This window comes from Sesamum indicum, linkage group LG6, assembly GCF_000512975.1.
Source record: "Sesamum indicum cultivar Zhongzhi No. 13 linkage group LG6, S_indicum_v1.0, whole genome shotgun sequence".
Taxonomy (NCBI): Eukaryota; Viridiplantae; Streptophyta; class Magnoliopsida; order Lamiales; family Pedaliaceae; genus Sesamum; species Sesamum indicum.
In genome coordinates, this window is record NC_026150.1 from 813,309 (window position 1) to 814,991 (window position 1,683).

A 1,683-nucleotide genomic window follows, 5' to 3' on the forward strand; every position below is an offset into this window, starting at 1 on the left:
CTTTCCCTGGCTTCACCTCTGCAGCAGTAGTTTTTGAGGTAAATTATCAGGTGCTGTAAATAAAAGAGGATGATTGTTGCGGCTTGAAATTATCAATACACACCAGCCAAATCCTCTAATCCACAAAAAGAAAAGCATTACAGTAAGTGAAGTACCATCTCTTAATCCAACTAAGAAATGTCAACCTCAAAAATCACTTATGTTTGTGATGCTTTCCACAATCTTTACTAATATTAAATGATGAGAACGATCGAGGTTCTTGCACATATTATTATTTTCTGTAAGTCCCACGAATCAACTTTGAAGGGAACGGATTGTCTAATAATTCTTCAGTTTGTCAAGACACAGCAAAAAAACCATTACCATTGGTGTGGAGTAATTGTAGAGTTCACCTCCAAGACATTTAAATATAGATAACGCGACATTTCCCAATCGAACCTCACAGACATTTTAACAAACAGATGGCACGCAAAACATTTAAATCCTAAAAACCAAAAACATCTGTGCAACTGAGCTGGAGAAATGCGTTAGCCATACCGTAACCGCCGCGATCGTTGAGCTTGGCCTGGACGATCATGTTGGAGATGAAGTGGGAGGCCTCACGTGCCTCCTCGAGAAGGCGATTGAGATCAGTGGGAGAGGTAATGTGACGATTCTCCTCGAATTTCTTCCTAACTTCGAGGGCGGACTCCCGAAGCATGAGGGTATCGCCGGCGAAAGTCTTTCGCGTCGCTCTAAGCAGCGTTCTGTATGCACTCAGGGCCTCGCTCGCCATTTTCCCTCGTCAGGCTCAACTACCACCTTGTATGTACTGGCAGCCAAGTCCGTCAGGAAATTACCGAAATATGAGACACTTCCCGTCAGAAAGTGCGTCCACTTCGTTTAAATACAGAATGCTCTTTTTATGTTGTTGAAAGAGCTACTGTTAGTCGCTATACATACCTGTCACGCTTTCATTGGCAAAATGATAGTGAAATTTGATACTACTATTCTACAATATTGAGTTTGGATGACTATTATACCATAGTTATTTTCTTAATTGGCTTTCTTGGAACTTGAAGAGAGAAGAAAATTCATTGGGCATGGAGAAAAGTTATTGTTTTTCAGGGAATTGAACATTGCAATTTGCATGTAAGGATTTCAAAGCTAAGGAAGAAGAATCAACATCATACACAACTCATAATGATGGTCAATTTAGCCACCAACTCAGATAACAATTTAGTTTCTAAAATATAAACCAGCCCCAATCTGGAAATACAGAAAAGCTGGGAATAGGGATTGCATATTCTGATATGAGATTGAAGCAAATCTAGAGTCCGCTTTGGCTTTTCTGATGATAGGTTTAATTTAAGTATACAACATAATCCAGAAACTCGGGAGGGATATACTAGCTTTTTGCACTCAAATACAATCACACTAACATATACAGCTCAAATTGCAGTGGTTTTTGTTAGAATCAACATCATTCAGGAAAATGCTCATCCTTCAGAATGCAGCGCTCATACATGAGGAAACCTTCCAGAACAGGATGAATCTTGGGGCAAAACCCTTCCGATACAAGATCAAGACTCTCTGATACACAGCAAAACTCTGGATATTAGCATAAGGAGTCGCTACCTTAGGTTATCAACAATTCTCACTTCTCAGATCATGTTTCTTACGACGGCCTCGGTGGTGAGCTTT

At 40.1% G+C, this 1,683-nt stretch overlaps 2 protein-coding genes across 3 annotated transcripts in view; both read right to left on the reverse strand.

The window, feature by feature from the left end:
- Nucleotides 1–955, reverse strand: part of LOC105163127 (mitochondrial zinc maintenance protein 1, mitochondrial) — a 1,279-nt gene extending 324 nt beyond the window's left edge. The window contains exons 1-2 of one of the 2 annotated variants that reach the window (XM_011081362.2): nt 538–954; nt 1–18 (exon numbers count right to left, since the gene is read on the reverse strand). The exon at nt 1–18 is cut by the window's left edge and continues 324 nt beyond it. In XM_011081362.2, the coding sequence (XP_011079664.1) occupies nt 1–18; nt 538–775 (256 nt within the window). In that variant the 5' untranslated portion in view covers nt 776–954. Of the gene's footprint in view, nt 54–537 lie in introns of both variants that reach the window. The other variant, XM_020694844.1, reaches the window with a different exon arrangement.
- Nucleotides 1,299–1,683, reverse strand: part of LOC105163129 — a gene marked incomplete in the record, with an annotated part of 2,397 nt that continues 2,012 nt past the window's right edge. The window contains 1 exon segment of the mRNA XM_020694843.1: nt 1,299–1,683. Coding sequence (XP_020550502.1) covers nt 1,627–1,683 — 57 coding nt within the window.